The sequence below is a fragment of the Nycticebus coucang genome, chromosome 8, assembly GCF_027406575.1.
Source record: "Nycticebus coucang isolate mNycCou1 chromosome 8, mNycCou1.pri, whole genome shotgun sequence".
Taxonomy (NCBI): Eukaryota; Metazoa; Chordata; class Mammalia; order Primates; family Lorisidae; genus Nycticebus; species Nycticebus coucang.
Window position 1 is genome coordinate 89,394,586 of NC_069787.1, and position 13,052 is coordinate 89,407,637.

The following is a 13,052-nucleotide window of genomic DNA, read 5'->3' on the forward strand; positions in this document are numbered from 1 at the left end:
GACATGATGAGGATACTTGTGATTAGCAGCTGAGATTTGTCAATAGAGACAGGCCAGTCCTTTTGCAAGATATTGCTGTCACAAACAATGGTGCTCAAACTACAGAGGCTGGACTTGGAAACTCTCTGTCATCCACCATATTCATCAGACCTTGTACCAACTAACTACCCTTTCTCTAGACTTTGGACCACTTCTTGCAAGGAAAAATATTCACTTCTCAACAAGCTGTAAAAAATTCCTTTGATGATTTTATTACCACTCCCTCTCCACACTTCTTCGCTGTTAACATACAGGCTACTGTTAAGAGGGCAAAACCGCGTTGATAGTTTAGATGCATTCTTTGATTAAAATGTACTGCTTCTTGTTTAAGATATAATAAACTTTAGATTTGGAATCAGACATTTCATATTTAATGACCTAATATAATATTCTTAGTTCAATGGCACCCTCTTCTTTCCTCTTTTTCTCCTTTCCTCTTTCTAATTGTCAAAGCATGCTTCTTTTATTTTAGTCTTCTCTTTGCCCAAAGCTGTGCATTTCAAAGATTGCCATCTATAAATAACATAAACTTTTAAGTTCCTTGTAGTCTATGTTCTAACCTACCCAGACATTTTTTATTAGCATTTTCAGACTTAGTGTGGAGTTACACTTTATGGCAGTATTTTTAAATCAGTGCTAGGTCCTTCTGGTAGTTTCTTTCTTCATTCTCTTCAGTTCTACCCCGTAGATTTTTGTGTTTTTTGTTTCTGTCTGTCTTTGCTTGCTACAAATCCTTGTGGAGCAATGAGGGTGGGGTTAGAGCAATAGAGATCATTTGGTAGGATTTGGTATTTTTTTCTATTTTTATTCATAATTATTTTGAATCTTTAGCATTCTCTGTCTTCAAGGTAGGCAATGGTGTGATTTCATGTGGAATTTGCTTTCCCTTTTTATTGTTTCCTACGGTTTAGGGAAGAAATCATGTAAGGTGGGTATCTACCAGTTGCCATTTTCTTCAGTTTTAAAGAATTTTTATAGCATATACATTCATTTTTTTTTCAGCTCTCATAGGTATAGAACAAATAATTGAACAGCAATAATAACTTTTTAGAGGGCAAATGTAAGTACAATTAACCGTTTTCTATTGTTAAAGGTTACAGATGAGGCAATTTAAAAAGAACTGGAAGTGTGATTTAGATTCAGCCTTGAATGAAATAGAGGTATGACATTTATTAAATAAATTGCTGGGATCTCTAAAAATTAGCAGCAACAAATATTTTTAATAATCTAATTTTAGGAAAAGTTTTAGAAATATGGCTAACAGAGAAAATACTCAAAGAAGTTTTTTTAATAAAGTAATACAATATTTTAAAATACAAACATTTTAATTTCCAGAATCATGGACTATTCTAAAAATAATTGTTTCAGCTTGGCGCCCATTGCTCAGTGGTTAGGGTGCCAGCCACATACTCTAGGGCTGGTCGATTCAAACCCTGCCCAGGCCTGCTAAACAACAGTGACAACTACACCAAAAAAAAAAATAGCCGGGCATTGTGGTGGGAACCTATAGACCCAACTACTTGGGAGGCTGAGGCAAGAGAATCACTTAAGCCCAAGAGTTTGAGGTTGCTGAGAGCTGTGATGCCACGGCACTCTACCAAGGGCGACATAGTTAGATTCTGTCTCAAAAAAAAAGAATAAAAAATTATTTCAAAATTATCTTATGTTAATAAAGTTTAGTCTTTATTAACATAAAAACTCAGTGCACAAGAAAGCTGGCTTACTTGTCATGGGTGGCTGCATTGCATGAAATGATGGCCAGGATCACACTCAGCTTTCTAAGCATTTAAATTATAAGAAACAAGGACTTTGAGGATGATTTCATTTTTTAAGTTTAATATTTAAGTTTAATATCATTTTTGCATTAATTTATTAATCTTTGGTCTAGTTTTAACTAGTATCTTTATATCCTTAAAACTTTTTTGTTGGTAGGGAAAACTGCTTCTTAGTTTACAATAGAAATTAATCAGAAGTTAGTACATTTACTGAAATTTATTTTGTAGGCACTTTGGTAGAAATGTAATTCTGAAAATAAGTGGGCCCCAACTCATAAATGGGCAAATAATAGTAAAATGCAGTCTCTAAAAGTAATAAAATAATGTATTACTGTGGAGATAGCTCAGTTCACGCTGCTCATCATTTGTTTTCCATAAAATCCACCTCCACTGTTGCATTCATGTTTAGAAATGCTGTCATGAAGTACTTTAGGACCTGGATAATTAAAACAAATGAAATGGCATTGCTTTCTGAAATTTATGGAGACTTTGCTGTAGTCAGAAAAGAGAAGTTACAGGACACAGTATGTTATTGGTGTGATACTTACCAGTAAATTTTAGATTTGCAGAGATTATGTCATATTAATTTCTGCATATCTAATACCTACATGTGCCTGACCCTTAATACATGTTTGCATAAATGTCATAGTTATCATTCTTTATTTATTTTTTCTTCTGTTTTTAATAATTTTGATAGCATTGTAAAGAAAAAGGTGACTGGACCAAATTGGGAAATTTATACATTAACATAAAAATAGGCTGTGAAAAATTTGCAGATTTCCAGAGATTTTGTGCTTGCATTGCTGAAACACTAACAAAAGACTGTAAAGAAGAAAGACCAGATGTTCCTTTTTGTGAATTTGCAGAAACAGGTAAATTGCTACTTTTTGGACTGAATATTGTGTGTTAGGATGGTGCAGTGTTCTTAACAAGAATGAAAAGCTTTAATATTTTCCATATTAAGAATCAACTAGCATTACAGGATTCAGATAGTCTCCCTTCTCTTTTGAAGTTTTCTATCTACATATTAAGTTAGACTATAATGATATAAGGTTAAGAATTAGTGTTTTAATCAGTGTAACCTGGCTTATTGTACCCTCAATGAATCCCCAACAATAAAAAAAAAAAAAAAAAGAATTAGTGTTTTAGGACAGCGCCTGTGGCTCAAAGGAGTAGGGTGCCAGCTCCATAAGCCAGAGGTGGTGGGTTCAAACCCAGCCCCGGCCAAAAACTGCAAAAAAAAAAAGAATTAGTGTTTTAGTATGGCATGTTTCATATTCTTATTTTTCTTTTCATTGCTAGCAAATTATACTGGAGCCTCTGAATTTTTGAATCACTAAAGTTGTCATATCTTCACTGTTATAAGTCAACAAAATTTATAGTTTTGAGTTTGTTTTATGGGTATTTATTTATTTTTGACATGAGCTCTTTGGCACTATGGTCTTTATCAGGAGTTGGCAAACTTTTTCTGTAAAGGCCAGATATGGTAAATGTTTTAAGCTTTGAACACGCCACATATGAACTCTATCATGTAGTTTTCTTTTCTTTTTTAAAAACTCTTTAAAAATAGAAGAACAGTTTTTAGCTCACAGGCTATACAAAAATAGGCCACAGGCTAGATTTGGCCTGTGGACCATAGTTTGCCAACACCTAGTCTTTATGGTAGTATCAATAATTCTGTATTAATTTGCCTTTTCCATCATTTTAAGTGACTGTTTCCTTTTTTTCTGTATGCCCACTTTGTGTTTCAGTTAGCAAAGATCCACAAAATAGTGAAATAGATAAAAGTTTTCTGGGAAGAATTGCAATCAGTGCTATGTACTTCTATCACAAGTTGTTGCAGTGGTCCAAGGTATTTCATTAAATTTTTGTTTTGGCTTTATATAGAGCGTTAGTTTTTAAATTATGAACAGAATATAGTTTAAACTTGTAAACTAGGAATTTGCTAATAATTATTATAGGTGACAAAATGGGACACAAACTAATAAGTGAATCATTAGATGGTATACTACGCAAATGTGGAAAGGAAGTAGCATGAGATTGGCTACTATTTAAAATCTCAAGCCAGGTGCAGTAGCACACAGCTGTAGTCCCAGTTATTTAGGCAGCTGAGGTGGGGCTATCACTTGAGCTAAGAGTTCAAGGCAGCCTGGACAATATAAGGAGACCCTGTCTTTTAAAAAGTAATGATGATACATAAATAAATAAATAAATAAAATCTCATTATAGTGAATACCTAATAAGCTGTGCTGAATGTTATATTTATTTGAAGCAACTTTGAATTCATAATTTATTTTGCCAACTCCTGAGTATCAGTAGCATTATGATTTTGGAACAGTTCAAGATACTTTTCTTAAGATGAAATCAGGATGCTTAAAATGAATAGAACTCTTTTAAAATCACCTCTTAGAATCTCTGTAACACTATATGCCATATATCTTGATGTATAACTTTGAGGCTGAGTTCACTGTGTAGGCAATCTGGTGACTCAAGACCATATTTTATTATTCTTTAGGTTTTCTTGAGGTAGGCAGTGGAGATTTATATTCAGTAAAGCTCAAGTAGAAAATAAGGAAATCTAAAATAGGGAGGAAGTACTAGGGTTAGGGTTAGGGAGAAAGTAGTCATTATTGAATTAACTATTAGACTATGTCTTTTGTTACATGCTACTTTTTATAAAGAGTTAATAACATTTAAGTATGTGGTCACTTATATACACACAAAATTCATGAATTTAGGTTTTTTTTAATCCAGGATAGCTGTACAGAAGGTCTCTAGGATCCAAGATACAGGAACTTAGCACTTGTGTGGTAGACCTGGGGTGAGCAAAGATGTAGCTTGTCTTAATTCTCGCAGTCTAACTTAAGCTTGGTCGTAGCATCAGTTTCGTGAATAGTTAATGCTTGGGAATTTGAGAACTAACTAGTAAGAAGACCCTTTTTGAAAACTCAGACTGATTTTGCTAAAACTTTATATTTTAATTTTATTTGGTTGTTATTTCTTAAAATGTTAGCAAGTTGGTGTGTTACTTTCTATTTTAATTAAAAGTTTTTTAACTCTTAGTTAGAAATACTATCACTTTATTTAGTGTGGATTTTTTTTATGAAGGCTATTTCTTTTTTAACATAATTGTAAAATCACTGAAATTAAACTAAAAGTATCACTTGAAAAAATACTCATTTATATAGTGAAATCGAAAGTACTTTTGACATCAGAATAACTGTCTGACTCAAATTAGTATAATATGTAAAATAAGGGTCTACAAACTAAGGCCCCTGGGCTAGGTCTGCCCACTGCCCATTTTTGTAGAGCCCTCAAACTAACAATGTTTTTTACTTTTTAAAAGTGTTACAAATTACCCCACCAAAAAGAATGTGCAACAAATTAACTGTAGTCTACAAAGCATAAAGTATTTACTATCTGGCCATTTACAGGAAAACTTTGCCAACCCCTGGCATAAAATAATATGTGTCCAATTTCTGATGTCTAGACCAAAGATAATTTTCATTTGTGATATACAAATTATTGACTTTTTTAAAAATTGTCCAACAGTTTTATCCTTTTTCTTCACTATCATTCTTTGTCTAATGTTGACAAGACATTATCTTCTTCTTTACTGTGTCTCCCTCCTGAATCTCAGATTGGTCAGCAAAAGAGGAGCAAAAACATAGTTAGTCATTTTCTACATTAAGGCATGAAATGGTTTTGTCAGAAAGTGTATAAAACAGATTAAAGGAAAACTACAGGTTAAGGTAGGCCCAGGGGTGGTGGTAAGAGGAGATGCCTAATGGAGAACAGAGCCTACTTATTCTCCTTCCCCTTCCATCTGTATGGCAAACAGCAAGGGACTTCAGAAAAGAGTCGCGGAGCAGTTTTGACAGCCATGAGTCTAGGATGAGATTCTAACTGGACAATTTGCTTATGAATAATTATCATGACTTTGTGTCTCTGTAAATGACTGATGCTCAATTAGCATTCTTTGTTTCTATTCTAGGGAAGGAAGGTCTTAGATAAACTATATGAATTAAAAATACATTTTACAAGTTTAAAAGGACTTATAGGGCCTGAGAAGTTAGCACCAAGGTGTCAAATTGTGAATGTTGCAGCAGAAATTTTTCTAAAAAGTGGAAGCCTAGATGGTGCCATTTGGGTATTGAGGGGTAAGTTCTGATGTATACAAGCACAAAATAATTTGTTTAAAATTTACAAATTTGTTGCAATTTTTTGTCTGTAATTATCTAAAGTTGATACTGAACTGTGGGTCTAAACGCTAGTGAACATGTGGGTAAAAGTGGTTGTTGTGTAAGCTGAAAGGGGAAAGTTCACTTAGTTTTAAAGAAGGAAAAAAAAAGAAATAGTGGCCAGGTGGGATGGTTCACGCCTATAATCTTAGCACTGTAGGAGGCTGAGGTGGGAGGATCACTTGAGCTCAGCAGTTCAAGACCAGCATAAGCAAGAGGAAGACCTCTTCTCTACTAAAAATAGAAAAATTAGTAGGGCATTGTAGTGGGGACTGTAGAGCCAGCTACTCAGGAGTCTGAGGCAGGAGCCAAGAGTTTGAGGTTGCTGTGAGCTAAGCTGACGTCATGACACTCTAGCCTGTGCAACAAAGTGAGATTCTGTCTCTAAATAAATAAATAAGACATTATAGAGCCATCATTAATTAAAAACTGGTTCTTGCTGTGGCCTAGGCACCATACTAAATGCTTTACCTGGATTATCCAAACTAATCTTTACAGAACCTTGAGTTGGGAACTATTACAATCCCCATTTTAACAATTAGAAAATGTCAATGGCCAGGTGCTATGGCTCATACCTATAATCCCAGCACTCGGAGAGACTGCAGCAAGAGAATCATTTGAAGCCAAGAGTTCAAGACCAGTGTGGGCAACATAGTGAGAACTCATCTTTACACAAAATTTTTAAGACTCCACATGATGATGTGTACAGTCCTAGCTATTCTGGAGGTTGAGACAGGAGGATCACTTCAACCCAGGAGTTCAAGACTGGGGTGATCTGTAATTGTACCACTGCACTCCAGCCTTTGCAAATAAGCAACACTCTGTCTCTAAAAAGTAAAAATAAAGAGGATGTTGTCTGTATTAAGCAACTTGTCCAAAATGGCATAACAGGTAAGGAGTGGAGGCCAAATTCAAACCTAGACAGTCCACCTTCAGGGCTCAGCCTTCAGCTGCTGTGTGAAAAGGAAATCGTGATTACACTTTGCATAAACTTTTATCTTCACATTTATAGGTAAATGTAACTTCAAACCAAAACTAGTAAAGCTCATTTTCCCTAGTAAAGTGATCCTTCTAGCAGAAATTACAATGCAATTAAGCCAGCAGAAACAACTAAGGTTAGTTTGGTATGAGATAAATAAAAATTTATAAAGCATAATAGTGGTACGATAGCTCTGGCTACTTGCACCATCAGACAGATTTTACTTGATAAGATGGGATAAGAAGGAAGAAACCTCAAGGATCTCAGTGTTCAGGTGGGGAAATGGATTAGATGAATAAGGCAAATAGATAGCTTTATACTAACACACACACACATACGCTAGTAGAGTATATGTGGGTACGAGAGAATATACATATGTATGTGTATATACTGTATATGTGTGTGTATAATACCTTGTACTTGTGTGGAATACAGAGGTTATTATGAATAGACTTCATTTAAAAGTTGGAGGAGATTTTCTTCAACTCAAAAATAGCCAATGAGATTTTCTTAAATGGAAAGAATAACCAAGGTACAAAAATAGAAATTAGTGAAACGCAAGCCAGCACTCACAAGGCTTTGTGAAAAAGAAGAGATGGAGCAAGAAATGAGAAGGGTAAAACAGTTGATAAAAATGGGCTTGGTTTGTAAAGTTTCTGGCAAAAATCAACCTGTCTTAAAATAGAGACTAGAAAGGGTTTGTGCTAGGGATGTAGAGTGGTCTATGGAAATGTGTTTGAAATTTCTATGTTTTAATTATTTGCAATTTGCAATTATTTGTTTTAATGTTTGCAATTATTTTTAAAATTCTATCAATTACAAACGCAGTATTGTCTTTTGCAGTGACAATTACAGTTGAAAATAATTTTCATAAGTAAAATTTTATTACTTCAAAAGAAGAGCACACAGGCTCAGCACCTGTAGCTCAGAGTCTAGGGCGCCAGCCATATACACTGGAACTGGCGAGTTCGAACCCAACCCAGACCTGCCAAACAACAATGACAATTACAAAAAAAAAATAGCTGGACATTGTGACAGGTGCCTGTAGTCCCAGCTACTTGGGAGACTTAAGCCCAAGTGTCTGAGGTTGCTGTGAGCTGTGACGCCACAGAACTCTACTGAGGGCGACATAGTGAGACTGTCTCAAAAAAAAAAAGAAGAAGAGCACACAGAAATATACTAGAGTTGAGTTGAGTTGTCCCTAGAATTTTTGTTCTTAAAAGGGTTCTACAGTGAACAAGCTCTTCCCAACAAAGGAACTACAAATAGCTCAATCTCACTGGTAATAAATGAGATTATTATTCAGTTGTAATAAGACAAATATACATTTAAATTACAATACACCATTTGAACCTCTCAGACTATCGAAGATCAAAGTTTAGTAATATGCTTTTCATGGAGGTATAGAAAAATGAACGTTCACAGAAATTGTCTTACAGGTTTTTTGGGCAAAATAAACATCAAAAGTTAAAAATACATGTACCTTTCATTGATTGACTCCATTTCTAGGAATGTGTACTACAAATACATTTATACCTATGTACATAGGTATGTATAGTTTTCTTTTTTTTATGGATATGTATATTAAGTTACCTAAAGTCTTTTGTTACACCAGTAATAACAAAGGATTCCAAGTAACTTAAATGTTCACTAAGGGAATACCAGTTCATTAAATTGTGTTATAGCCACATGATGGAGCAGAATGAGGCAGATCTATAATTGTTCATTTGGAATGATCTCCAGGATCCATTGTAAAGTGAATAAAGGAATGTGCAGAACAGTGTATATGGTATGCTACCATTTGTGTAAAAATAATAATAAAATGGATACATACATATTTGCTTACATATCCTTCAAATATCTGTAAGATACAAAAAACTAGTAGTTGCCTCTGGGAAGAGGAATTGAGTGTTTAAAGGATAGGGATGGGAGGCAGATTAACTTTTTACATTTTTTTTTTCTATTTCCTTTTTTACACAGTTTTTTTTTTTTTTTTTTTTTGGCCGGGGCTGGGTTTGAACCCGCCACCTCCGGCATATGGGACCGGCGCTCTACCCCTTTGAGCCACAGGTGCCGCCCTCTATTTCCTTTTTTAAATGTACATTTATTACGTACTACATTTTTCTTTTCTTTTTTTTGTTTGAGATAGAGTCTCACTTTGTCGCCCTCAGTAGAGGGCTGTGACGTCACAGCTGACAGCAACCTCCAGCTCTTGGACTTAGGTGATTCTCTTGTCTCAGCCTCCCCAGTAGCTGGGACTACAGGCACCCGCCACAATGCCTGGCTATTTTGTTGTTGTTGTTGTTGCAGTTTGGCTGAGGCCAGGTTGGAACCCTACTCACAGAGCCACTGGTGCCGCCCTACATTTTTCTTTTTTTTGAGACAGAGTCTCACTCTGTCACCCTGGGTAGAGTGCTGTGATATCATAGCATACGGCAACCTCAAACTCTTGGACTCAAGTGATTTTCTTGCCTCAGCCTCCAGAATAGTTGGGTGTACAGACACTCACCACAACACCCGCCTATTTTTTTTTTTTTTTGAGACAGGGTCTCACTTTTGCTCAGGCTGGACTACCTACTACATTTTTAAAAGATAGGGTTACATAATTACTTAGGTTTGTGAAATGCAGAATATTTTACATGTTTTTTGTTTAGTAGGTGTCAGACTTTATGATGAGAAGAAATCTATTATTTTAGCATTTTACTTTGACATTTCAGAATCTCTCTCAGCACTAGTACTTTTTATCCTGGCACATGAGCAACAAATTTCTATCATGCCTTCTGCTAATATCAGCACTAAAAAAAGTCTTAAGGCCCGGGTGGGGTGGCTCATGCCTGTAAACCCAGCACTTTGGGAGGCCAAGGCAGATGGATCGCCTGAGCTCATGAGTTCGAGACCAGCCTGAGCTAGAGCAAGACCATGTGTCTAAAAATAAAGCCAGGCATTGTGCCAGGTGCCTGTAGTCCCAGCTACTTGGCAGGCTGAGGCAAGAGAATCACTTGAGCCCAAGAGTCTGAGGTTGCTGTGAGCTGTGACACCACAGCACTCTACCAGGGGCAACAAAGTGAGACTCAGTCTCAAAAAAAAAAATAGTCTTAAAATCATAATTTTATAATCATGCTTTACGGGTTGAGAAATAGTGTCTTAGCTTTCTAGAGTACAAATTTTTTTAAATGTTACACTATTTATTAAGAAACTGCCATTGCAGCTCAGCGCCTGTGGCTCAAGTGGCTAAGGCACCGGCCACATACACCTGAGCTGGCTGGTTCAAATCCAGCCCAGGCCCACCAAACAACAATGATGGCTGCAACCAAAACATAGCCAGGCATTGTGGTGGGCACCTGTGGTCCCAGCTGCTTGGGAGGCTGAGACAGGAGACTTGCTTGAGCCCAGGAGTTGGAGGTTGCTGTGAGTTGTGATGCCGTGGCACTCTACCCAGGGCAACAGCTTGAGGCTCTATCTCAAAAAAAAAAAAAAGAAAGAAAAAAGAAACTGCCATTGAATTTTAAAATAACTTTTATTACCTTTATATAAGTAATACATACTCATTATAGCAGTGGTTCTCAACCTGTGGGTCATGACCCCTTTTTAATAATGAAAATACATTGTGGCATCAGAAAGGTTGAGAACCACTGCATTATAGAGAAATATAAAAAGGTGGGTAAGCAAAACTAATGAAAAAAATCCTCTCTCATTCACTCACACAGAAATTGCTATTATCCACTTTAATGTTACTATACAGATATTTTTATACCCTGAATTTTTTTCATGTAGCAGTCATTCTGTGAAAATGAATATTATTCTACAACTTAATGAGTTTCATGATCTTTTTTTTTTTGAGACAGAGTCTTATTATGTTGCCCTCAGTAGAGTGCCGTAGTGTCACAGCTCACAGCAACCTCAAACTCTTGGGCTTAAGTGATTCTCTTGCCCCAGCCTCCCAAGTAGCTGGGACTATAGGAGCCTGCCACAATGCCTGGCTATTTTTTGTTGTTGTAGCTGCCCAGGCCAGGTTCAAACCCACCAGCCTTGGTATATGTGGCTAACACCGTAACCTCTGTGCTATGGGCACCGAGCCAGAGTTTCATGATTTTCTATCTTGTACAGATAGATGGATAGATTAATCCATGAATCCACTTTTATTGAACTAGATTGTTTTCAAATTTCTCTTGTGAACAATAATCTCTACTAGACATCACTGCTAAATCTTAATTTTCTTAGAATAAATTCTAATGATGGAATCACTATGTTAAAGGGTAAGGACATTTTTAAAGGTTTTTGGTAATTGTTACCAAATTTACCCATATTGCCATTCAGATTTGCATATAAGTTATTTCAGGTTATTAGAAAGCCCCTTTTGGTTAAAAAAAAAATCACAAAGAAGTATTGCATTAGATGTATCTTCTGTACAAACATTGTCCTTTTGGGGGATCATCGGTACATATTAATAGTTCCCACAGTTAGTCGCCAGTAATGTGGTTTTTGGTTATCAGACAGGCAGACTAGTGCATTCTAGGTTTTGCAAACCCAGATCTATCTGTTAGTACATTCCATTCTAGAGGTCTTATCCCTCCGAGTCGAAAAGTCCTCTACACCTTTAATAAGGTTGTAGTATTTTGTCCAGAGTCTTTGGGTGGGAATCCTGAACTGGTTTGAAAGCCAGCTGGGAAAACTGCTGAAAGTAAATAATTCTCATCAGTTTAAAACATAATGTCCGAGAATGCCTGAAGAAGGCTTACTGTGAGCTGTGACACCATGGGCACTCTACCAGGGGCAACAAAGTGAGACTCTGAAAATTTGCAACATTAACTCAGGTTGAGTAAACTGAGAAAATGCAGCCCCTCTCTAGCCTCTTCAGAAGGCTTTTATTGATTTCTGACAAAGGTGTGTATGCAAAATGCTAAAAGATAGGGTTGAAAGAATCCCAAGTCCCCAGGAAAATTGGATAGAGAGGCTGGGTAAATGCAAGGGGGTTGTAATAGACCTAACAGCAGATAGTGTATTTAGAAAGGGGGAAGGGGAGAAGTTATTTCTATCCCGCAGAGGAAGCAAACCTGATTTCCTAATCTAACTACTCTGAATTCAAAGAGTTTAATCCCTTCCATCTGTTGACTCCCCAGCACATAGGCCTAGTCCAAACTGTGGCACCAGGTTCTTTTCCTTCTTCCATGGTTTTGACAAGCCTCCAGGGATTGTCCATCTGCGAGCATTCCCCTGATGCCCCAGGATTGAGGTGGGGTTCCCCACTGAGAAGCCAACCTATCTACCTCCCATAGTAGTTATAGTCTTCTTAATAGTGTGTGAAGATGCAGGTTATGAAACACACTTGCCAACACTGACTATTATTCTTCTTACCGCTTTACTAGTTTGCTAGGGTTAAAGTGTGATATTCGCTTTTAATTTATTTTTATAGAAATGTACTCTTTTCCCATTTGTACTTATTCTGTTGTGGATTGCCTGTTATGTTCTTGATCTGTTTTCTGATTTTAGTATATCTCTTCATTATTGATTTAGTAATAATCTGATTTAGTAATATACCAAGCATTGTGCTATGTGTATTACTTGTGTCATCTCATTTAATCAACCCTAACCCAATGAGGTAGTTAATGGGGAATGGCATCCCAAGATTAGGACACTGAGATTCAGATAAGATCACACAAGTAAATGTGGAGCAGAAATTCCAATCCAGGTCTGACTGCAAAGTCAATATTTTTTAGATTTTTCTCTAAATGAGCATTATAAAATTACAACTAGAGGAAAAGCTCAGACTACATAAACAGACTCAGACCTAAACTCATCAACCTCCTGAGCAAAGTGGTGATATTGGACTTGTTTTCATAAATCTAAGACAGTGGTTCTCAAACTTGACCATCAGAATTCTCTAGAGGGCTTGTTAAAACACAGATTGTTGGGCCCACCCCCATATTTTCTGGTTCATAAGTGTGGAGTGGCTCCTGAAAATTTGCATTTCTCTCAAGGTTTTATATGTTGCTAATGCTGTTGGTCTAGGAGCCTCCC

The 13,052-nt window shown here is 36.4% G+C and overlaps 1 protein-coding gene across 1 annotated transcript in view; it reads left to right on the plus strand.

Moving 5' to 3' along the window:
* Positions 1-13,052, plus strand: part of TOPAZ1 (testis and ovary specific TOPAZ 1) — a 104,948-nt gene that overhangs the window by 66,024 nt on the left and 25,872 nt on the right. The window contains exons 13-16 of the mRNA XM_053599205.1: positions 1,133-1,199; positions 2,512-2,686; positions 3,566-3,666; positions 5,809-5,974. Of these exons, the coding sequence (XP_053455180.1) occupies positions 1,133-1,199; positions 2,512-2,686; positions 3,566-3,666; positions 5,809-5,974 (509 nt within the window). The remainder of the gene's footprint in view (positions 1-1,132; positions 1,200-2,511; positions 2,687-3,565; positions 3,667-5,808; positions 5,975-13,052) is intronic.